General features: G+C 41.4%; 1 protein-coding gene across 2 annotated transcripts in view; it reads left to right on the top strand.

Annotated features, from left to right (window-relative positions):
• Window positions 1-22,830, top strand: part of ERO1B (endoplasmic reticulum oxidoreductase 1 beta) — a 50,088-nt gene that overhangs the window by 16,462 nt on the left and 10,796 nt on the right. The window contains exons 3-10 of one of the 2 annotated variants that reach the window (XM_075924806.1): window positions 1,651-1,734; window positions 3,716-3,757; window positions 11,305-11,387; window positions 13,825-13,898; window positions 17,886-18,006; window positions 18,099-18,145; window positions 19,530-19,541; window positions 22,238-22,264. In XM_075924806.1, coding sequence (XP_075780921.1) covers window positions 1,651-1,734; window positions 3,716-3,757; window positions 11,305-11,387; window positions 13,825-13,898; window positions 17,886-18,006; window positions 18,099-18,145; window positions 19,530-19,541; window positions 22,238-22,264 — 490 coding nt within the window. The remainder of the gene's footprint in view (window positions 1-1,650; window positions 1,735-3,715; window positions 3,758-11,304; window positions 11,388-13,824; window positions 13,899-17,885; window positions 18,007-18,098; window positions 18,146-19,529; window positions 19,542-22,237; window positions 22,265-22,830) is intronic. The other variant, XM_075924807.1, reaches the window with a different exon arrangement.

The following is a 22,830-nucleotide window of genomic DNA, read 5'->3' as shown; positions in this document are numbered from 1 at the left end:
ATTTACTGGTATAATTATACTGGTATAATTAAACTGCTAAATTTCTAATCACAAATAAGGTCTGGGGATTGAAGACAAAAGACTTAGTGAGGTAAACAGAGGGCAGGGGCATAGTTTCACTGCTCATCAGTGTGTTTTTTGGCTCAATCAAAGGCAAGAAAATGGGTTTTTTTGTTTTAACTTGCATTGTTAAAAAGTATAATATCAGAGTTGAACAGTTCTGAATCTCTTGAGCATTTTTATCATTGTAATATTTCATACTAGGGATGTTAGTGATTAATTGAATAGTCGTGTAACTGCATCAAATTATTGGCTACATGACTGTTTGATCATCTCTGGGGTTGGGGGCCCCCTGCCACCCTGCGCTGCTGCCTCTGATACAGAGCTCCCTGCAGACAGTGCGATGGTGAGCCTGGGCCTGCTGCGGACAGAGGCTGCTCCATAGCGGACAGAGGCTGCTCCCTTCCCCACACTGTTGCCTATGATAGAGGCAGCATTGAAGGAGAGCGCAGGCAGCTCCCGCCTCACACTGGCTCCTGCCTGCCCCCCCATGGCTGTCTGTGGGAGGCAGCAAGTGGGGGGGGGGGCGTGGCTCCGCAGAGCTGGCACATATATTGGTTCCTGCCGCCGCCACCTCCCGATAGAGAGGCAGTGGCGAGTGGCTTGCATGAGCCCATACACACAAGGAGCTGGCTTAAAAGCTGGCTTCCCGCTCCCACCTCACTTCCTCTTGCTGCCTCTGATAGAGGCAGCAAGGGGGGGATGTGTGTAGTCGATAGATTAACCAATAAGCCCTGGCTTATTGGTTAAATAGAAATATCCCTGTGTAGTGGAATACCCGATTTCATAGCAAATAGCAATCTGTCAGAAAATGCCATTCATGTACACCATTCATCAGTTGACACTTCTTCACTACTACTGCTTACACTAGCATAAATTTCATGTGCTTTTATTTTAAGTGTAACCAAGTATTATGCTGTGCTTTGGTAAGTCTTTCTAAATTTCCAAATAAAGTAAGTACATGAGCTCTTTGGTTAAGAAAGCATTAGTATTCTGCTATTTTTGTTGACTATATTTCACAATGAATCAGTGAAACAGCTGTTTCTCAGTTTGAATTCTGAAATTATGCTGACATGCTTTGTTTAAACTTGTAATAGTTTCTGACTGGTTTTATCATATATCTGATATATTGGCCTTAATAAAGAAATGCAAACTTAAGTGGATTAAAATCAAGTACTATTTACAGGTAAGAACTTGCTTGTTTTTTAAAGATATTTGTGTTCTGAATGCAAAAACAACCCAAAATCAAAACTCAGTCATAAGTTTTAGAAGGTCAGTTATTGCTACAAAATCTTTTTAAGTACATGGACAAAATTCATTTGTGTGATCTTGGGTATTATAAATTAGGCTGAAGGGGCAATCTTTGTGAAAGAGTTCATTGGTTATCTCTTAATCAATCCTCCCACTTTCAGTATTCATTTCTTGTTAACAATTTTAAAAAGTTTAGACTGTCTAATCATTAGAGTCCTTGTTCTTCACACCAGCACAGTCTTCTTGCTGAAGAATGAAGAGTTTTTTTTTCTAGATCTTCAAGTAGCTCTAAATCAGTTGGCTAATAACATACTTCTCTTCCTGTCTTTTTATTTTTAGGTCAATCTTAAGAGACCATGTCCATTCTGGGCTGATGATGGCCACTGTTCTATCAGAGATTGTCATGTAGAACCTTGTCCTGAGGTATGGATCAAAGTAAAACAAGAAATCATTATTCTCTCACTTCTTCTATGGTTTATCTCCTGGTGTAAATTAATCGCTTTTTATCTCCCATGCAGATTTTTTTTTAAAGATTTTATACTTCAGAACTACTGCAAATGCCAAACTTTTCAATTTCCAAACCTTGAACATGCATAGTTCAGTTAATTCTTCTCATTTGAAGTCATTATTTCCCTTCATAGTGGTCTTATTTCATGACCAACATCATTAGTGAAAAGGGAAAATGATTACTTAAAGCACTATCCAGATGTGTAAGTTAAACAGTTTTACATTATAGTAATCTTTTGGTTTTACTTAACAATAGTTGATAAAAATGTTCATGAGGAAGTGTGATCAGGCTGTATATCTTTTTTAAAATGCTTCAGTTTTTGTTTTAAACTTCTAATAGTTGTGCATTTTTTCCTTTTCTAACAGATGACAGCGTAAAGCATTACATTGATGTGTAAATATTGGTATAAGATAGTTGAGCAGTAGTATATGGAGTGGAATGCATAATTCTTTTTAAGTTATTGATGCAGTACCTTATATCTGTTCTTGTACAAAACTGGCTCAGCTGCTGCAGTGTAGGTTTTATACTTGGCATTTTTTTATTACAACTTGTTTTCTGCTAATCATCCAGAGATCACCAGGATTGTATATGGGAGAGCAAACATCCCCATTTTATACATAGGGAACTGAGGGTGACAAAATTTAAGTGGCTTGACCTAGGTCATAGTGAGGAGTTTGTTCAGCCAGGAAAAAAATCCAGGTCTCCTGGCTCCCAGTGAGCTGTACTGTCTCACCCTTAATTGTGAACTATGCTTGGTACTTACCAGATGGTGATGTGAAATAAATAAATCTATATATCTAACTTCTGTGAGATTTTTAACTAGGCTTTGTTGCTTAACTTATGGTATAGACTTTATATGATAAGCAGTTTCATATATGAAACTATAGATTTAACCAGAAGAAAAGAGTATAGACAATTGAACGTACATGAAACATGGCCAAGTTAATGTTAAAATATCTCAGAAGGGCAGCTGTGTTAGTATGTGTCTTAAATGAGTAGTCCCATGGCACTTTAGAGAAGGGGTGGGCAAAAGGGCCTCTGCAGGCCGGATCCAGTTATGGTTTGGGAGTGGGGAAAAGCATTCAGGGCAGCCCAGGGCCAGTTCAGAAATTTTTGAAGTGGCCCCCGGCCAAAAATGATTGCTCAACCCTGCCTTAGGGTATGTCTACACTACCACCCTAGTTCGAACTAGGGTGGTTAATGTAGTCATTCGAAGTTGCAAATGAAGCCCGGGATTTAAATATCCCGGGCTTCATTTGCATCTTGCCGGGCGCCACCATTTTTAAATCCCTGTTAGTTTGAATTAGGCTATCTACAACGGGGATTTAAAAATGGCGGCGCCCGGCAAGATGCAAATGCAGCCCAGGATATTTAAATCCCGGGCCTCATTTGCATCTTCGAATGACTACATTAACCACCCTAGTTAGAACTAGAGTGGTAGAGTAGACATACCCTTAGAGATTAACCGAAAACACTTATATATATTGTTAGTCTCTAAGGGATGTCTAAACTGCATCCCTCTGTCGAAAAAGGGATGTAAATTAGGCAAATCGAAAGTGCAAATGAAGCAGGGATTTAAATATATATTTAGGGGTCAATTAGAGCTAAATAACAGCACAGAACAGAGAGACAAGATTGGTGGCTGTAAACAAACTTTATGGGACTGTGGGAAACTTGGCCACACCCATAAATGGACATCTGACTAACTAAAATCATTCCGGACTAGAGAGCTTCAACCTCTGCCATAAATTTAGAAAACAGGGAGCTATTCCAGGAATTAAAGGTGTCAACTTGCAGAAAACAGTTAATAGTTTGGTTAACTATGAATCTTACAGGCATTGTGGCATGATCACTTGTGACAGTGCAAAAAGTGTTATTTTGTTTTTTTATTTTTAGAGTAAAGTACCAGTTGGCATTAAAGCTGGAAGTTCTAATAAAGTAAGTAATGTCACTTTATTTTCCAAGCTGTTTTTCTATTTAAATAAATTAAACCCAAAGTTATAAATACTTTGTATAGTTTTTATTGCACACTTTCTTCCTGAGATCAGTGATAAGCTTTATTTTGTAATGTCATCTTGTGTCTGTTTTGCTTATTAAAATCCTTTTGTCTTTTCTGTACTTTGTGTGAAAATTGTGGGTAAATAAAATATTATGCATGTGTATTTTTCTTCGGTATTACAGATTTGCCACAAGTTTTAATCCAACATTCCGTGTTGACAGCATTGAGTCTCAACAGACTTTGTGTTACATCTAGTAAAAGGCAAGTTGGAATGGTGGCTCTGTTACGGAATGTTGTAGGACCATCTGTGGGAATCATAGTTCTTGTAAATACGCTCCTTGTCCTTCCTCAGTTCTGCGGCGCTCTATTGTGAGCTGCCTTATTGGTCCCCAGATATACAGTATGGCAGGGGTTCCAGTATGTTACGGCTACACACAGCCCACAATGATGAACATAATGGAAGAATCTAATCAACAGAATTTCAGGTAAAGGAGCCAGAATGATTTGACTTAAATGATGTGTGCCACCTATTCTGACTGTGTAAATACTGAGCTGTCTCCCTTCTCTCCACATGGTTTTATTTTGAAAATGAGTAACTTTCAGCTTGATGAAGCCACACTCTTTTCTTGCTTTAAAAATCCTACTTTAGCTAGAGAAGAACTAGTAGCTCCATATACACAACACTTGAGACATTTTAAGAGGTCTCACCAAAGTCCCAGATGCTGGCACCTCTTGTCTTTTTCCTGATCAGCTGTTTGTCGGCTCAGCGCGGCAGCCATGTAAATTTAAATGAAGCGGTGATTATTTAAATCGCCGCTTCATTTTACTATGTCTGGTAGCCTAATCTACATGCCTCTGGCGACAGAGGCATGTAGTCTAGACATACCCTTAGACAGCAGCAATGGACTCTTGCTATTTTGGTTGCATAAGCTCCTTATGTACTTGTACCTGTAACTTTCAAATACAAGAAACAATCTAAACAATTTTATGCTCTTCATATGGTGGTAGTTCTGAGGGTACCCTGGAGGAGTAATGGGGTGACTTGCAGTCCTGGGTAGCCTGAGAAGTATCCCAAGTACAGGCCCATATGCAGGAATTTCTGGGGGAGAGGGTGAATTTTTGAAAATGTGGACTGCAATTTTTTAAAATATAAAGGAGTTCAAAATAGTCATGCAATGAGAGTGCATAAGAGAGGTTAATGAAAAATTTGAGTGGAAACAGTGATTGGTAAAATGATTTTTATTCACACACATGTGCGCTCGTGCGCGCGCTCTCTCTCTCTCTCTCGCTGTAGCTCGTGCGACTTGAGTATGAGATTTTAAGTGATGCACAAAGCCAAGCGAAGGCCCAGCAGCCACATAGGTTGCTGCCTCCCAGTGATCCCAGGAAGCTATTTAGTTGCCTGCCCCACGGAAGCAGCTGCAGTCCAGAGAGCAGTGAACCCAAGCTCGCTCCCACCCTAGGAAAAACCTGCATTCCCCCACCAGGCACCTACCTTTACTAGGACACTTTGTGCCCAAATGGTTGCTTCTGCTTTTTCAGCACTGCTCGCTTTGCAGCACTGCGCCCAGAGTGCCCCCAGACCCGCAAAGTGCCTTTAACCAGCACTGTGGTGCAAAGGGAAATTGCCCCTCATTCTAATCCCAACCCTGAGGGGTTTGCTGAGAGCTCCAAAGGAGCAAGCGAGCTAGGACAGGCAGGGGGTAATATGCCTCCTTTCGGACAATGGCTGTGGGAATGTGGGGCCTGCTCCCCAGTGAGCCCACTAGCGCGCTTGGAGCTGGACTCTGCCTTCCTGGGGGAGTTGGGTGTGGCACCCAACCACATGCGCTCCAAGGGGCGGCAGGAACCTGCAACTTAGTGCTCACTGGCTCCCTACCCCACCGCATGGCAGGCAGGGCTTGGGGGGTGCGTGTGTGGTGGTACCCCAGAGACTGGCTGCTGGGGGTTTTGCTCTTCCCTGGGCCGATTTACAAGGCCACTTCAGTAAAGTAGGCTCTTAATGCCTTTAAAAGGCTGAAGCACAGCAAGGGGACCTGGCGCAAGCCTTAAATGTAAAAGTGTTAGAATGTAGTGGGGGGGCCCGGCGTGAGCTGGGAATCAGCTGTTCTGGCTCACGCCGCGTCTCTCCGCTGCGCTTCTGCTTTTGAAATGTAACAGCTGGCAGGCTCTTAATACATTTTAAAAAGCAGAGACTCCTCATCTGATACTGGGCGTGAGCCACGAATCCGCTGATTCCTGGCTCGTGGCCAGTCGCTGCTATACTCCTGTCTCCCCTGCCACTGTAGAGATGGTGCTGGGGGAACTAGCTTTTAAGGAGGCTTCCCCCCTGCTCCGGCGCCTGCTCCTCTCCCTCTTTGCAGCAAGGCAGGGTAGGGGAGAAGCAACTAGTCCAGCTTTTGCTTACTGTGGCTACGTCTAGACTACATTTCTCCTTCGACAGAGGAATGCAAATGAAGGACTTTAAAATTGCAAATGAAGTGCTGATTTAAAAATTTCACGCCTTGTTTGCATAATGGATTCTGATCACTTTTTCGAGAGGATTTTTTTGGGGAAAAAAAGTGGTCTAGACGCAGTTCTTTCGGGGTGGGGGGGGGGGGAACCCTTTTTTGAAAGGACCCTTATGCCTGAAAAAATTAGACTTACAGGTTCTTTCGAGAGAGGATGTTTTTCCACATCTAGACTGTTTTTTTTTCCCAAAAAATTCTCTTGAAAAAGCGATTATACCTATACATCTCATAGAACTGGAAGGGACCTTGAGATCATCAAGTCCAGTCTCCTACCCTCATGGCAGGACCAAATACCATCCCTGACAGATTTTCCCCAGATCCCTAAATGGCCCCCTCAAGGAGTGAACTCACAACTCTGGGTTTAGCAGGCCAATGCTCAAATCACTGAGCTAACCCTCCCCCCCCCATAATCAAATTCATTATGCAAATGAAGTGTGAAATTTGTAAATCAGCACTTCATTAGCAATTCCAAAGTCCTTCATTTACATTCCTGTGTTGAAAGACTCACATAGCCTGTGAGTTAAATCTGTTAATTTTCAACTGTAATTCATGCTAAAATTCGACACTCTCTGCGGGGGGGGCTGAACAAAGACCCCAACTACCTTACCCATTACAAAGAGAGCTTCCCCAATTATCACCTCTAATACCATTAGCTCACAGACATCTACCTTCCTTCCCGCCCGCATCCGCCTTCTGTTCTGAAATGTGATTTGTCCTTTTCAAATGTATTCATTTTTTTTTAATTGTATCCTTTGGTATATATGGTTGTGACTATTTTCTTCCACTATTTGATCTGAGGAAGGGGTCTGGCCCACGAAAGCTCATCATTTAATAAACCATCTTGTTAGTCTTTAAAGTGCTACATTGTCCTGTATTTTGTTTCAGCTACTGGAGACAAGATATCATTACCAGTTGAAACAAAATACAGGACTATATAGCACTTTAAAGACTAACAAGATGGTTTATTAGATGATCTTTGTAATGGGTAAGATAGTTAGCGTCTTTGTTGAGACCGACGCACGCGTGGAGTGTTGAATTTTAGCATGTATGACGGTGCAGAGGATTCCCTTTCAAGTGCAGATTTAAAAGGCTTCTGCAGCAGGATGCAGGTAATTAAGTCATTGAGACAGTGTCCTTTCTGGTTGAAATGGCAAGAAACTGTTTTTTCTTTGTGACCCTGTCTAATATCTGTTTTGTCCGTCTGCTTTGTATATTGGACAAACGTCTCAGACACTTCGCCAAAGGATCAATGCCCACAAAACAGATCACAAAGAAAAAACAGTTTCTTGCCATTTCAACCAGAAAGGACACTGTCTCAATGACTTAATTACCTGCATCCTGCTGCAGAAGCCTTTTAAATCTGCACTTGAAAGGGAATCTTCTGAACTGTCATTCATGCTAAAATTCGACACTCTACGCGTGCCTCGGTCTCAACAAAGACGCTAACTATCTTACCCATTACGAAGATAGCTTCCCCAATTATCACCTCTAATACCATTAGCTCACAGACATTTACCTCCCCCCGCCCCCGCATTCCCCTTCTGTTCTGAAATGTGATTTGTCCTTTTCAAATGTATTCATTTTTTTTTAATTGTGTTCTTTGGTATATATGGTTGTGACTATTTTCTTCCACTATTTGATCTGAGGAAGTGGGTCTGGCCCATGAAAGCTCATCATCTAATAAACCATCTTGTTAGACTTTAAAGTGCTACATAGTCCTGTATTTTGTTTCAGCTACACCAGACTAACACAGCTACATTTCTATCACTTTTACCAGTTGAGAGATTCTCTGAAATGCTGTCCAATAGACCAACACATAAAACTTCTGACTCCAGCTCTCCTTGAGCTAAGTTTGCATTGGGAAAATCTGAAATTAAATGTACAGAGTTCTATGTTTTCCCTGGACACATGTCAGCTTCTATACTGCTCTTTTCTAGCGAGAGAAATCTGTGTGCAAGTGTCCTTCCAATCTAGACATACTTTGCCATTTGCCTATATCCACCACCAATGCTTTAGACCTTACATAATTAATTAGGGTTCCCTCAGAGATCTCTGTTGGGTCATGAGTCTACAGTAGCTTCATTAATCTGGGCTGATAGGGGGCTTGTATTTGAATTTCCCTTATTGAGAACAATCGCTTTTCATGTGCTCAATGGACCCACATGAGTAGCACTTGGTTTCCTGTGCTTATGTGTAGATGTCTTACAGACCATTTTTCCATTAGAATAATGTGGAAGGCATTTGGTTTAGTGAGATTAAGTCTAAGGTGAGATGTTGCAAAGAACAGGGGGCTCTTTGTCAAGGGATTTTTGTCACAGTATTTTTATGCATTTAATCTTTTTTGCGATGAAAACTAACCACAACAGTGAGTTTTGTAAGCTTAAACAAGTCTCTAATTATTTGTAAGGTCATGAGCCCACTGCTCGCCTCTTCTTAATTTATCCTTTCCAGTTCTCCAAAATCTACTTCTTAAGAAAGCTGTACATTGTCTGATCTCAGACTCTGAATTCCAGTAACTGCCTGGATGGTCTCATCACCATCTCACTCAAACTACTCATTTCTCCTTTTCACTGGTTTGTACTTCTTCTGCATTATATTAAAGATCCTTTTCCCCTCCCCGTTAGGGCTTTCCGTAATCTCTCCACTGCCCACCTCTCTGCTCTGATCCCTCTTATACTTACCTTGATTGTTGTCCTTGCTGCTATATCTTTCTTTTCTCAGTCTTAGTATATTTTCATGCTGCCCCTTTGCTTGAGCACAACACCTATGTATAGTACATAGTTTGGGAACCCTGGCCACAATTAGGGCTCTGAGATGTTATCAAACAGGAACCCTGTGTTGGGTGCTGTATAAACACAGAAGAGAGACTTTTTCTGCCCCCAAAGGACTTCAGTTGGGACAATAGATGAGGGAGTACAAGAAAACAATGAGAGTTTCGGCCAGCACGATAGGCAGTGGTCTCAGAACACCAAATCAAACCACTTGCATGAATATCATTATACAATGCTGATCTGAAGTAAAAGTCCATCATTTTCTATTATAACCTAGTATTCTAAATGCTTTATAATTTATGCTGTGTAAACTTGCTGTTTGTTAGTTATTATTGCATTCTGTAAAGTTTTATTTATAAAATGATTTCAAATTGCAGAAATAAAAAATAAATGCTAGTTTGTAATGTTTTTATTCGTGTAACATTCATTGTGAAAAACAATTTACATATTTTATAAATATGTATGCACTAAAAATATGGATATCATGCTGACTGTGTGCAAATCTCTTTTCCTTCTGTTGCCTGAGAGCACTCAGGCATTGTTAAGCAACATTATTTTTTGTAGATTAGGATGGCTGCTGTGTTGGTGCGTGGGCTGCAGATGGAACAAAAAACTTTTTTTTAAAATAAATATACAGAAAATAGGAAAGGAAGTTTAGGAGACATTTTGACCACAAAATGAGCTCAGAAATTAACTGTAACATTTCTATAACTGCTTATCTAACCATTTCTTCCTTGGGCTGATTTCTCTTAAAGACCTGATCAAAACCTCTTTAACTTGATTCTATTTTTAGCTTCTAGTTCTGGACGCTGACATCACATATTGCATAATGATACAGTATTTTGATACACCTTCCACAGAAAGCCTTTAATGACACCAAACATAGTGGATTCTTTACGTGGTTTGACAGCATTATTTGCATGATGATTTTGGATATGCCTACACTCCAATGGAAAAACCTGCAGCTGGACCATGCAAACTCTCAAAGCTGAGGCTGTGGGTCTGTTTCATTACAGTGTATGTTTCTGGGCTCGGGCTGGAGCCTGATCTGTGAGATGGGAGGGTCCCAGAGCTCAAACACCACTACGATCCTAGAAGTGTATTCTGCAGTGAAACCTCGTGAGCTCTAGTCAGCAGGCATGAGTACCTAGTTGCAGTGGAGGCATACTCTGAGACCCCCACCTGAATAATAGTTCATAACATCAGTTCATGGATTTGTCATAGGGTGGGTAAGAAGGCAAAGGGCATGGTAAAGCAAAAAGTGGAAAATAACAATTACTGCACTGAGTTTAAAATGAGCTCAAAGCACTGCTAACCAGCTTCCAATATTCTAGCAAAGCAGGAAGAAAGACAAGTTGTGGAGGATGTGGCTTAAAGTGTCTGTGAATGCTTGTCAGTTTTGACAAGCTGGTTGTCTTCCTTCAGTGTTTCTTCTGATTTGGGAAGGCTGCTGTCTGCCCTTCTTAACGTAGTCTTACCCTGATACTGGGCGTCTGGAACACGCTTATGAGGATCAAGGGGAATTGTGGTGGGGAGCGGGGGAAAGGGTGTTGTCATCTTGCTGTGTCAGTAGGAGCCACAGCCCCTTTCTCTGCACTTTAGAGAATGTCTTCCTTTAAATTCACCTCCAGTTTCTCTTTGAGGCAACAATCCTTTTTTAACAGTGTTTGCACTGGACACGTGCCACACTTACTTCCGAAAGTTGCAACATTTTGACTTTGCCTATACTGAAGGATCCATAGCCTGCTGTGGGGAAGGCAAAAAAAACCACCTTGCTCCTGCCAATTTGATAGTGAAAGGAAAAATTACTTCCCAGCCTCAAATGGGAAAAAAAAAGGCAACTAGAACAACAACAGCTTCCACTGATCAGACTGTCTGTGTGGGTTTTTTTTTTTTTTTTTTAAATAACCCAATGTTTGTGAAAGGTGCCATACTCATTGCTATTCCTCAGCTGCTGATACCCTCTAATCTGACAGATATAGCTCTACCCTACACCAGTAGGAAGTAAGAGTAAATTTTGCTTTCAGGGTTAATTGATGGAATAATCCACTGAAAAGGGGGTCTAACTTTGATTCTGGAGAAGATTCCATTGCATTTTCCGCATCAGCTGATTTGTATTTACTGCACAACTCTCACTTCTCTAAGAAAAGGGGTGAAAGACATCTCCCATTAATATTGGTGTATTAAATGCAACCTTTCTTACAGTACTCAAAAAGAATAAACAACACCAAAGAATTAGAAGACTGTGAACAAGCTAACAAACTGGGAGCAATTAACAGTACTCTAAGGTAAGCCATGCTTAGAGTAAATACTATCAACAAAACTTTGGTCCCTTGTCTAACCACTACTCCCTGATCAGCTGCATCCTTGCAAACCAATTGAAATAAAACAGAAATAGATTTGATTTGAAATAAGAAAATACTTTTCTATGGTGCTCAAAATGATTTGGGTAAGAGGTTCTTAAGTTAGAGCCCACTTAAAAACTGAGTGCGTAAACAGTTTCAGAATATAATGTTTTGATATTTTGTAATACCCATCCTCCCAAAAGAGATAGAAGGATAAGAAACACTTTAGAGTCTTTTCCTAGCAGAGACCTACTACTTTCGGGGCCCAGTTTTGGCTAGTTAAATCTGACTTATAAAATGTTTACGTTTCTTCTTAAGAACAACATCTTAAGAATGTTGGTATCGGGAAGTTCAGTGTAAGCTATAGTAAATCAGAAGACTAGTAAGATTCTTAAGTTGCAGCTTTTATTTAAAAAAAAAATATCAGCCCCTCTCTGTCTGTCTCTGCCTCTCTGAAGAAGAAAGAGCCAAACTGGACTGTCTGACTTTTTTTCCCCCCCAAGAAAAACAAAGTTAAAGAGAATGTGAAATGCTTTCTAAATCTCATGGAGTTGAGAGAGTGGGCAGCTGGCATGTATGCAGAGATTAGTATGCTTCTTGGGAACATGGAGAATGAACATTTAGTTGGGGAGAGAACAGGAAGATAATTAAAGAGCAGTTATGGGGAGGCCAGAAGGTATTGGCCTCCCATGCAAAACCAGTAGTACACCATTTAATGGCTCCTATATTCTGTCTGTTTGGCTGAATTTAATCAAAATGAGGTTGCCTGCTTGAAAAATACAGGAAGTTGACTAGAGGGGCATGGCTTCCAACAGGGGAGGGCAAATGGGACAATTGCCAAGGTGTCTGAGCAACTTAAAAAGGCCTGGAGCTCCTGGGTGCCACTTCAGCTGCAGTAGTGATGGCAGTGGTTGGGTGTAGTTTCCTGCTGCTTTTAAATTGCGGCAGTTTAAATTGTGGTAGCAGTAGTGGGGAAGCCCTGGGCTGTATGGGGCTCCCAACTGCTGTTAAATCACGATAGTGGTGACAGTTTGTGTGTGTCAGCTGTCACCCATGGTCCAGCTCTGCACCCATGTGGTGACACCACACTGGGACAGCAGCAGTGTTAGGCACCCAGGGCTACCGACGGGGCAAAAGAGGCAATTACCCAGGTCCTTTAAATTGCCACAGGAATTCTGGGCGGAGCAGGCTGGGCAGTGCTGAGGGGCTGGATGGGGGAGGCTAGGCCCCCATACTGCCCCTTCTGGCAGCCCTCAGCCAGCCCTCCACATCTGGTCCAGGGGCCCAGGATTTCTGTTCTATGCCTTGAGAATGGGGGGGCTCCTAGGAATAGATCTTCTCTCCACGTGATACACATTCAGGTTCTTCCTGCTGTCTCCAAAAGTGCAGGGAGGGCAGGGGTAGAGTGATCCATGGATCTTGTTGAACTGGGCTCTAGGTTTGTGAAACTGAGTTTGGGTTAACTTGGCCAAAAAGAGTGGGTGATTGAAGGAATTTGTTCATTACTTCCCAAGATACCACATGGTTGCTGTCAGAGGTAGTTTATTTGGGGTTTGGTTTTGAAATGCTGTAGTAAATAAACGGCTTACCATTGTTTGCTAAAGCTCAAGACCCAAAGATTTGAGTTTATTACAAATACTAAAAAGGTCATTGGAGAGGAAGAGTTAGGGAAGTGTGATGATTAATTTCTTGGGGCGGGGGAGGGGGGGGAGAACCCAAAGAGGATCCTCCTATAAGAAGAATAAAGATCATTGGCTTGTCTCCTATTGTACTGTAGAATCTGTTGTTAGAGATGGGGCAGAGGAGATCAGACCTACATTCACCTTTTACCAACGCAGGGTTTCTTCTACAGTATATAAAGGCTTGTCTATTCAAACACATAGTTCTTGGCAAGCTTGTGTCTACTGCGCTCCCCCCCTCCCCCCAACACACACACACATACTGAAAGTTCCTTAGTTTGCTTTAACCTACACCTATTTCAATGCACAGTAGACTAAAGTGTACTAGGGGAACATTTAGTGCACAGAAGTATGGCCGCATGGCACTTAGTGTGTGGGAAGCTAGCACAGATTAGATTTATGCTCCAGCTTGGCATGAAAAGGGTGTTGTAAGTTTGAACACAATCATTTGTGTTCTTTCCCTTGGGATAAATTAACACATATCTAACAGGCAATAACTCATTGATATGTTCCAGTGTTTTGGATGTAATCATTTTAAATTTAAAATCAGAGATTTGGCCTACCATCAATTCTCTGTATTCAAAATTAATTTATGTAGATTTGACTGCTTATTTTGACATGCTTCATGGATAAATTTAAAAAATAAAAATGTTTTTACAGGTCAAATTCAATTAACTGTATTTATTTTCTCTCTTTCTCAGTAACCAAAGTAAAGAGGCTTTCATTGACTGGGCAAGATATGATGATTCACAGGACCATTTTTGTGAACTTGATGGTAAAAATAAATATGGAAGTGAATAACTTTTTAAAACATGTTTGCTTTACTCTGTCAGTAAATAAGTTTAAAGGTGTTTTACCGATGACTTAATGATTGATTAATATATAAAGGAGAATGTTTGTGTGCTAATAACTTGGGCACTATAAGCGCTACTGCATCCAGACTTTGCATGGGATAACTTTTCCTCCAGGAGAAGGTTTTAAGGTACTTTTGGCAGTGTGGGGAGAAGTGGCTTCCCCGGAGAAGTGGTGGGGACAATCACTAAGGCCAGTGGCAGAGGCTTGAGGGGCAGGGCAGGGCAGTGCTCCGAGCGGCAGCTGCCTCACTCGCCTCTACCAGGCTGTTCCACTTCACAGGCACGTCTGGGGTGGGGGAGCCCCTTCCTCCCTCCCTCCCGTGATGTCATTTGGCCCTGGTCCTGCCCCTCCCTTCTGGCGGCTGAGGGTTGCCGAGCGGCGGGCTGGAGCTCACGGCTGCCGCTAGGGGGTGGTTACAGGCGCAGGGGGGCGAGCCCAATAGGGAGGTGGCGGCGGTGCTGGGAGCAGCCTGGGATGTGGCGCAGCTTACTGGTCGTGTGATGGGGAGCCCAGCACCTGCTCACTGTGGCCCACAGGAGAGGGGAGCCCCCGGCGCAGCTCCTGGTGCGGCAGGTAGTGGGGCAAAAGTTTCGGGATGGGCGGTGGGGTTGTTGCCCCCCACTGCACCTGCAGCCCCAGGTGCGAGCTAGGCTGCTCTGCTCATACTAGGTCCTGTGCTCGCTCCCACCGCTCACACGGGGCACCCCTGGTAGGACTCCACCGCCTGCCCCGACCAACAGCAAGTGACTCCAGCTAGCATGCTGAATAAAAGTCTAATACCATCTCGTGTAGAAGGAAAGCTCATAAGAGAGGAAAAAAACAAAATCTAGGGCCATAGGGAGCTAGTTTTCAATTAGTACTGACATCTGGTGTGTGTTTTATGGACATGCAAATGAAACTGTGCATAACTAACTGTTGAAGATGCCAAAATCCTCCTTCCACACTGGGGCAAGCATAAACCTGATTGCTTGAACCTATGTCTAAACAGCAAAACAAGCAAAAACAAACTTCCTGGAAGTGTTAGAGCCTAGTGTAAACTGACTTGTGCCCCAGTGCTCATTCTATATGGCTAAGAATAGAAGTGTAGATATTTGGGCTTGTGCTAGATCCTGGGCTTTGAAACCTGGCGAACAGAGAGAGTCTCTGAGTTAGACCCAAATATTTATGCTCCTGTTTTTAGCCTTGCACCATGGGCCCTACAAGCCAGCTGATCTGAGGCTAGTTGTTCATTTTTCGGTTTCTTGTCTTTTGTTGTGTCAATAAACGACTAAGAGTATAATTAATTCCCTTGGCTAACCTTCAGAAATTGAGCATGGAAAGAACTTGTTTCTTCACAGCCTGGCTTTTTTTCCTTGTCCCTGGATTGAAGTTATTCTCTTTTCCTTTTGATAAGTAAAAATTGGTCTGGTTTTTACATTTATCTTCATCTGAGAACATGGCTGTTGTTTCTGCTAAATGCTGTAGTAGTTATGATTATTGTAGCTTATTTTAGTTAACTTATTTAAGAATGATACAGATAAAACTATAGAGCACATAAAACATTTTCTGGCTTGTGTGGATTTTTATGGAAAGGAGATTGTAGTTCTAGAACTCATAGTCTGCATAAACTTTTCTTCCTCCTTTCATCGTTTCTGCCTACTGCATGCACCTTGCCTGTTCACCTTCCCAAGCCTTTTGACCCCTTCTTGAGTGACTCTTAACTGTTGTTCTGATGGCATTCTTTTTTCATTGCTAGTAACTTTTACTTTCTACTATGGTTGCTCATCATTCAGTATTACAAAAGTAAGTGCACAGGTGCTTCTCTGGCATACTTTTGTCATAGATTAAGGGACACAGTCTTGACATTAGGTTGCAGTTTTTGACATTTCAAATCAGATTTATTTTATTTGTCATTGTTTCCAGTTTTTACTTATTTTAAAAACTGAAATACTACTCCCAAGTTATCTTTCACAGTTGATTTAAAAAAAACCACTGAAAAATCTATTTCAATGCAGTCCTTTTGAATTCATGTTGAACTTAAATAATATAAGTTGAGAAAAGGAGAGCGATTAAAATGCTCTGTTGTGATTTATAGCTTTTTCTGGCTTAAGTAAAAGAACATTCTTTAATGCACTGTAAAATATATTTCTAGTTAGCAGCATTGAAATTTTTGACTAAAGCATCTGAAAATAAATCTTACAAATTTATTTTAGCTAATTAATAAAATGTGATAACTACAACTTATAAAAGCAATCATAACTTTATAAAATTAACCACAGATTTTTAGAAGAAGTTGAACATTGGACAGTCTTGTTTTTATCATTTAGTGTTATTTGTTAACATAGAACCCTAATCCTGAAAACAAGTTGATGTGCTAATCTATAAGCATCTGAGTAGTCCTATTGAAGTCAGTGGGACCATTTGCATGCTTAACTTTTAAGCTAGAGCATACGTGTTTTCAGGATTCGAGCTAATATTTACAATAGTCACAATCTGTGATGCAAACTCCCACAGGAGCAAAGGACTACCACTGACCTCACCTCACCACCTTCTCCACTGTAAATACATAGAAGCACGCATGATGTTTAAAAAGATAAAACACTATACTTGCATACACAAGTCTTCTCTTAAAAACAATACAAGAGTACCACTCATGCTACATGTTAGTCTTGTTGTACAGGCAGTCCCCGACTTACGTGGATCCGACTTACGTCGGATCCCTAGATACGAACGGGGTGAGGCAACTCCCGCACATGCGCAGCAGCATTCCCGGGGCTCGCTCACCTGGGTCCTAGGATCCTCCTCCTCCTCGGGCCGGCTCCGACTGGGGTCCCGCAGAGCTGCCGGGCAGAGGAAAAGTGCCTCCCCACGCCCGCTGCCCCTCCACCCCCCTGCCAGCAACAGGCTGCCCCCTCCCCTGAGCAACAGGCTGCGGAACAGACAAAAGCAGCCTCTCTGCCCCTCCTCCCCTCTATACATGCCTGGCTCCCAGAGCGCAGCAGCGTCCCCGGGGCTCGCTCACCTGGGTCCTAGAATCCACCTCCTCCTCCTCTTCGGCCGGCTCCAACTGGCCTCTGCCTGCAGCAGCTGGCCACAGGGACAGGGATCCCGCAGAGCTGCCGGGCAGAGGAAAAGTGCCTCCCCACTCCCGCTGCCCCCCCCCCCGGCCTCGCATCCTGCACGCCTCCCCCCTCCCCCCCGCCAGCAACAGGCTGCCGAACAGCAGACAAAAGCAGCCTCTCCGCCCCTCCTCCCCCTATACATGCTGGGCTCCCTGGGCAAACAAAGACTCCACCAAAACAAACAAAGTGCTGGCCTCATTGTGTTAGCAAAAAAAGGACCCTCCTCCTAGAACCCTGGGTGGTGTGTGGAAATAAAGCTATTAGCTCAAAGCATGGTGCAGAGCTGTTTGGTATTTGATGAGTTACTCCTTTAGTCCTGAGTTTGTCACAGGGACAGAAATAGATGTGAAATCTTCTGAACAGGGGAACAGACAGCAAAACAAACATTAGAGGGGAGTTAACCTTTCCCTATGCTATCCAAAACTAAAAAAAATATGTTTGGCTAGAGTTTCCCCTACAATATGTACCAGTTCCGACTTACATACAAAATCAACTTAAGAACAAACCTACAGTCCCTATCTTGTACGTAACCCGGGGACTGCCTGTATAGTGCCCTACTTAAAGGTACTCAGCTGCTACAGTAATGAGAGCAGTACAAGAATCTGTATAGAGTGAAGCAGATCTTTAAAGTGTATAGTACTGAATAATATATACAGGATATCTATACTAGTGTTTAAAATCACATTGGAGGATAAGTATTTATGTCAGATCTCACTTTAATTTAGTTCTGTATAACTTATTTTTGTGAAATTCAAGTCCTTTTAAAGTGATCGGTTAGGATATGTAACAAAGGGTTTCCTGTTTAGATGAACGATCTCCAGATGCACAGTATGTGGATTTGCTGCTGAATCCAGAACGTTACACTGGATACAAAGGACCATCTGCATGGAGAGTGTGGAACAGCATCTATGAAGAAAACTGCTTCAAGTAACTGGGGAGGGAGGAAAATGCAGTTTATACTTTGAACAATAGCATTTCCTCAAAATACAAAAATCATTTATTTTTTAACTTTTTTTCAGGCCTCGATCTGTCTATCGTCCTTTAAATCCATTGGCACCCAGCAGGGGTGAGTCTCTTAACTACTTTGTACTTATTAATATGCTTTCAAAGGCAAACTTGGTAAAGTTTCCAGTCCAGATGACATAAATACTGTCCTATGCTGTTGTATCATCAGTTGTTCACTTAGTGCCATATAAAGTGATAAAAACTAGATCATGAAATACAAAAATTGTCCCTACAGTATCAAAAACGTAATTAGTTTAAAAAAATAGTACTCTGATCATGTTAAATTGCATACATGCTTAATATTATACATGTCAATAATCTCATTAAAGTCAACAGGACTACTTCTGTGCAAATTTAAAGCACATCTGTAAATGTTATAAGACGAGAGTCAAAAGCACATATGAAAATGGGTGGGAGTTAGAACCTTACCCCAGTATCCTAATAAGTCAGATCTTGTATTTGAGTTTTTTTCCTGGTACATCTAATTTTGTCACTTCAATATGTTTATTGGCGAACACAATGCACAGTAACAACTTTTGTTTCATAGTCAAGTTTGTCATAAACTGAGCTTTCGTGACCGTACGTTCATTTCACTACTGTGCAAAGTGGGCTCCATAAGCTTCATGGGAAAGATGTATCTTAAAGATGGAAGTTTAAAAAGCAGTGTTAAGTAGGCACATTTTCTGCTAACAGAATTTAGGTTTTAAAAATTCCAAATGAAAATAAGTTAGTGTTTATTTTCTCAATGAATCCAAATTGAAGTCTTCAGTTTCCCTACTGACAGTTGCCTTAGTTCCCAGAACAATGAAACATTCAAAAACAGACTTTGGATGCTGGAAATGAAGGAAGACTCATTTTGCTGTAAATGAGGACCATGGACGAAATTGTAACCAGACTTTGTTTTTAAATGTCACTATTGTAATCAGTTTAAAAAATAACATAGTATAGCCCTATATCTTATCTGCATCAATGCAGGAGGAGTCTGTTACTCCTGCTAGTACTTCCTTCTGTGTGTTTTAATTTGTCTTAATTAAAAACATAGCTGTCGTCCTCATAGTACAGTGATGTTATTAACAATTGGCAGCTGTCAGTATATTTGAATGATGTACTATGCTAATTATATTTAAAATGTTAAGCATGTTTTATAATGTAACATGTACACTTAAATGATTATAAGGTCAAGAAAGGGCCATTTACACATTTACTCAGACCTTCTACATGACACAGGCCATAGGAGCTCATCCTGTAATTTCTCCAAGCACATAGGCTGTAGCTCAAACAAAAGCTATTTGTAAGTTTCCTGACATGAACCAAAGAAGCATTTATTGCATCTTTAATATCTGTGTATCAGGATATATGTCATTTTCCATATAGGGTGGAAGAATTTTTTTTCTAATGTTCCTAGATTTTTTTATATACAATTTTTTTCTTTTCTTTTTTTCCAGGGGAGGACGAAGGTAAGACTGATTAATACATTCTCAATAATAATTAAATATATAGTAGGAGTTATAGTGGATGTTACTTTGGTAGCTGTGATTATTTACTTGTTGCATAAACTGCCTCACCATTCTAAAGAAGAAATAATTTTGACTCATTCAACCAGTGAGGCTAAAAAGAGGCAAGATAATTGCCCTCATTATATAGCTTATTCATCTGTCTTTTCCCCATATAAATATTTATTGATTTGCTGCTGGAATAAATGACTAGCAAGAAGATTGAAGGTGAGAAAAGGAAAGATTACAAAGCATTCAATGAAAATCTTTTGGGGCTGAATTGCATAGTGCTTGGAGTATCTCCTCTTTTCCGTTGATAGCAGATGTAATATTTTTATTTTATTAGAGGAAAATAAAAGCTTTTTTTTTTTTAACCTGGACAGCTTCTTTATAGGTGAGGGTATTTTTGTCCCCCTCTTTTTTCCAGTGTATGATAAGAAATGCTTTGATAGCTGATTTCTAAAAAGATCTACGGGTCCTTGTGGACAGCTCTATGAACATCTGCACAGTATAATCAAAATTTTCAACTGTCAAGAAAGGGTTTGAAAATGTTGAAAATATGCTAGTGTATAAATCAGTGGTTACACTCTTAACTTGAAGACTGTGGTGAATTTTGATCACTCTAATTTTTGAAATGGGGTGATGTCTACACTACGCCGCTAGTTCGAACTAGCGGGGTAATGTATGCATACCGAACTTGCTAATGAAGCCCGGGATTTGAATTTCCCGGGCTTCATTAGCATAAAGCCGGCGCCGCCATTTTTAAAAGCCGGCTAGTGTGAACCCCGTGCCGCGCGGCTACACGCGGCACGGGCTAGATAGTTCGAACTACGAGGAGTACAGATAGTTCAGAATGGCTACGTAGTTCGAACTATTTAGCCCGTGCCGCGTGTAGCCGCACGGCACGGGGTTCGCACTAGCCGGCTTTTAAAAATGGCGGCGCCGGCTTTATGCTAATGAAGCCCGGGAAATTCAAATCCCGGGCTTCATTAGCAAGTTCGGTATGCATACATTACCCCGCTAGTTCGAACTAGCGGCGTAGTGTAGACATACCCTTATAGACAGGTTGGACCTTCCTGGTCTGGCACCCTCAGGAACTGACAAGTCCCGGATGAGGGATTTTGCCAGACCAGGAGAGGTCATTTCTGCCCTCCTACCACCATTGCCCACCTCACTTCAGCCAGGTGGCAGCGCTACTCCTGGCCCTGTCACTAGGCAGCCCTGCAGTCAGCTCTCAGCCCCACTGCTTCCCAGTCCCATTGGGCAGATGCACCGTTAGGCAGCAGCAGGTCTGCCAGGCTTCTGGTTGTGCTGCGACAGGGCAACCCCACTACCGGGTTCCTGGCCCCACCACCAGGCAGCCCCGGTATCTCCCGACCCCGCTGGGTAGTATTGCCTCCAGGCTGCAGCCTTGCTGCTGGGCTTCCGGTTTTGCCACTAGAGGACAGCCCCACTACTGGGCTTCAGCCACTTCGCAGGGTCCCCACTAGCTCTCCGCCAGGCCCCTCTGGTCCTGGAACACCTGAGGCTCAACCTGAAGTAGAAATAGCAATGACCCAGAGAAAATAAGTGGAAAACTATTAAAGACACTAGGAGACTTTCATATTAGCAAAGAGTAAAAACATTAGGAAAATTAGTTTGCAAAGGAAACAAGTGGAGTTGTTGTGTGTGAAATAATAAGTGGTGTGGGCTGCTCAAAAATAAGATTCTTCCTTAAAACATTTTGGAGAAATCTTAATTTTTCACTAATGAAATGAAACACATGTTAGATACAATTTTTGAGACTTCATTTTTGGGTCCCCCACTTCTGTTTTGCTTTTACATCATTGGCAAATTGAGTGAAAAATGAAGGGGGGATCTGGGAGGTGATTTTTTTTTTCAATTTGATAGGGAAAATAGAATTATTTTAAGATATGAAAACTTTCCACAATTTTCATATAGTTCAGAAAGTCCGTTTTAGTGTAAGTTCTATAAATAAAAATGCCTTTTGAACATATATGAACAGTTCTGACCAGCTTTATGAATGGTGTTGTGTAGGTCATTCAGGCCTGTTTTTTTCCTAATACAAGAGCCAGGTAACAATCAACTAAATTAGAAGGCAACAAAATTAAAACTGTGATACTGTTTTATACAATGTATAATTAAACTCTGAAAAAGCTCTGCTATAAACCACTGAGGGGGATGGGGGGGGGGGAAGCTACTCCAAAGTCATACAGATCTCATGTTTATAGAGCTAAAAATATCATCTTTATGCTAGCTAAACTAAAAATTAGAAAATCTCAATTCTTAAGCTTCAGGACATGAATCAATCAGTTGCTACCCAGAGTTAGGAATGAACTTGTACCTTAGAAGTGTTATTGGAAAACTGTCTCATGTGGATTTTATTTCTTTCTTTGGTACTGTCCACAAATGGATTCCCCAATATATTAGTACAGTTTTACCTTTATTCTTCAGTTTTGTTTCTGACAATTAGAATAATTCCCTTTCTTGCAGGAAGAAGGGAATTAGTTAACTCAACTTAATTTTGATGGTATTGCTCCAAAGCATGCACTGCCTGAAGCTCCTGACCTCAGAATATACAGTGCACGTCTTACACATGAAATATGTTAATTTTTACAGATGAACACTGATGGGTTTACTGTATGTTTGTTTATTTTCAGGAGAATCTTTCTACACATGGCTAGAAGGTAAAAGAAAAGTTGGTATGATGCCTAAAATTAATGTTAGTTGCATTAGAAAAAAAACAAAAACCAGTATTATTTCCCAATTTCTTACCTCTACTCACTGTCAATCGTATTTGGTTGGTGCCTGGAGTGTGTGTATGTCTTCACCTCAAAGTCTGAGTCTGATTCATTAGGAAACAGTTACAAAGGGGTGGTTGTGTTTATCTGTAACTTTAAAAACAGCAAGAAGTACTGTGGCACCTTGCAGACTAACAAAAATACAAGTAGTATCATTTTGGGAGCAAAACCCTCTCCAACTCATCATCTGACAAAGTGGGTTTTGCTCACAGAAGCTCATGATATTATATACATATTTTTGTTAGTGTCGAAGGCCATGTCTACACTATGCAATTATTTTGAATTTACTAAGTTCGACTTCTGGGCACCTAGTTTTACAAATATGAAGTTCAGTGTCCTCAGTATGGGGAAGAATCAAAAGTAGTCAGAGGCAGGCTCTGTTAACGTGGACACATTACCTCTGACTCGAAGCGCCAGGAAGCACTCTGGGGAGCTGTATGAGCCCTCCCAGA

Source organism: Pelodiscus sinensis, chromosome 3, assembly GCF_049634645.1.
Source record: "Pelodiscus sinensis isolate JC-2024 chromosome 3, ASM4963464v1, whole genome shotgun sequence".
In the NCBI taxonomy this organism is placed as follows: Eukaryota; Metazoa; Chordata; order Testudines; family Trionychidae; genus Pelodiscus; species Pelodiscus sinensis.
This window is presented reverse-complemented; position numbering and strand designations above follow the sequence as displayed.